This window comes from Apteryx rowi, unplaced genomic scaffold (genome assembly GCF_003343035.1).
Source record: "Apteryx rowi isolate R43461 unplaced genomic scaffold, aptRow1 scaffold_2, whole genome shotgun sequence".
NCBI lineage: Eukaryota > Metazoa > Chordata > Aves > Apterygiformes > Apterygidae > Apteryx > Apteryx rowi.
This window is the reverse complement of record NW_020448307.1, coordinates 1,760,785-1,761,728: the sequence shown is the minus strand read 5'-3', so window position 1 is coordinate 1,761,728 and position 944 is coordinate 1,760,785. Positions and strand designations below refer to the sequence as shown.

The window sequence follows — 944 nt, the reverse complement described above, 5'->3', positions numbered from 1 at the left end:
TGCGCCTTTTAAATTTTAAAAATTTTTCAATTTTTTTTTTTTTTTAAATTGCATTTTTTTTCTCGCGGCGCGCAGCATGGGGCTGCCGGCGCTGGAGTTCAGCGAGTGCTGCCTGGACAGCCCCCAGTTCCGCGAGCGCCTCCGCTCGCACGAGGCCGAGCTGGAGAAGACCAACAAGTTCATCAAGGAGCTCATCAAGGACGGGAAGTCGCTCGTCGCCGCCCTCAAGAGTGAGTGAGCGAGTTCCCGGGGCGCCGGCGGCACCCACCCCTCCCGCGGAGCCCCCCTCCCCGTCCGGCACGGGCCCCCTCGTCCTCCTGGGCCCCCTGGTGCGTGGGGGCCCCCCTGGTGCGTGGGGGTCCACCTGGGCCAAGGTAGCTGTCCTGCCCCACCATGGGAGTCCCCCTGGTGCATGGGGGCCCACCTGGTGCATGGGGGTCCACCTGGGCCAAGGTAGCTGTCCTGGCCCACCATGGGAGTCCCCCTGGTCTGTGGGAGTCCACCTGGGCCAAGGTAGCTGTCCTGCCCCACTATGGCCCCCCTGGTGCATGGGAGTCCACCTGGTGCATGGGGGTCCACCTGGGCCAAGGTAGCTGTCCTGGCCCACCACGGGAGTCCCCCTGGTGTATGGGAGTCCCCCTGGTGCATGGGGGTCCACCTGGGAAAAGGTAGCTGTTCTGGACCACTATGGCCCCCCTGGTGCATGGGAGTCCCCCTGGTGCATGGAGGTCTGCCTGGGCCAAGGTAGCTGTTCTGGACCACCATGGGAGTCCACTTGGGCTGTGAGAGTTCACCTGGGCTAAGGTAGCTGTCCTGGCCCACCTGGTGCATGGGAGTCTGCCTGGTGCATGGGGGTCCACCTGGGCCAAGGTAGCTGTCCTGCCCCACCATGGGAGTCCCCCTGGTGCATGGGGGTCCACCTGGGCCAAGGTAGCTGTCCTGCC

At 64.7% G+C, this 944-nt stretch overlaps 1 protein-coding gene across 5 annotated transcripts in view; it reads left to right on the top strand.

Moving 5' to 3' along the window:
• Window positions 1–19: 19 nt before the first annotated feature.
• Window positions 20–944, top strand: part of ARHGAP26 (Rho GTPase activating protein 26) — a 166,247-nt gene continuing 165,322 nt past the window's right edge. For 3 of the 5 annotated variants that reach the window (XR_003253041.1, XM_026063129.1, XM_026063127.1), the window contains exon 1: window positions 77–230. Coding sequence is in view for 4 of the 5 variants with exons in the window: in XM_026063129.1 (XP_025918914.1) it covers window positions 77–230 (154 nt within the window). In the remaining variant the exon portion in view is untranslated. Of the gene's footprint in view, window positions 231–944 lie in introns of all 5 variants that reach the window. The other 2 variants (XM_026063128.1, XM_026063126.1) reach the window with 2 other exon arrangements.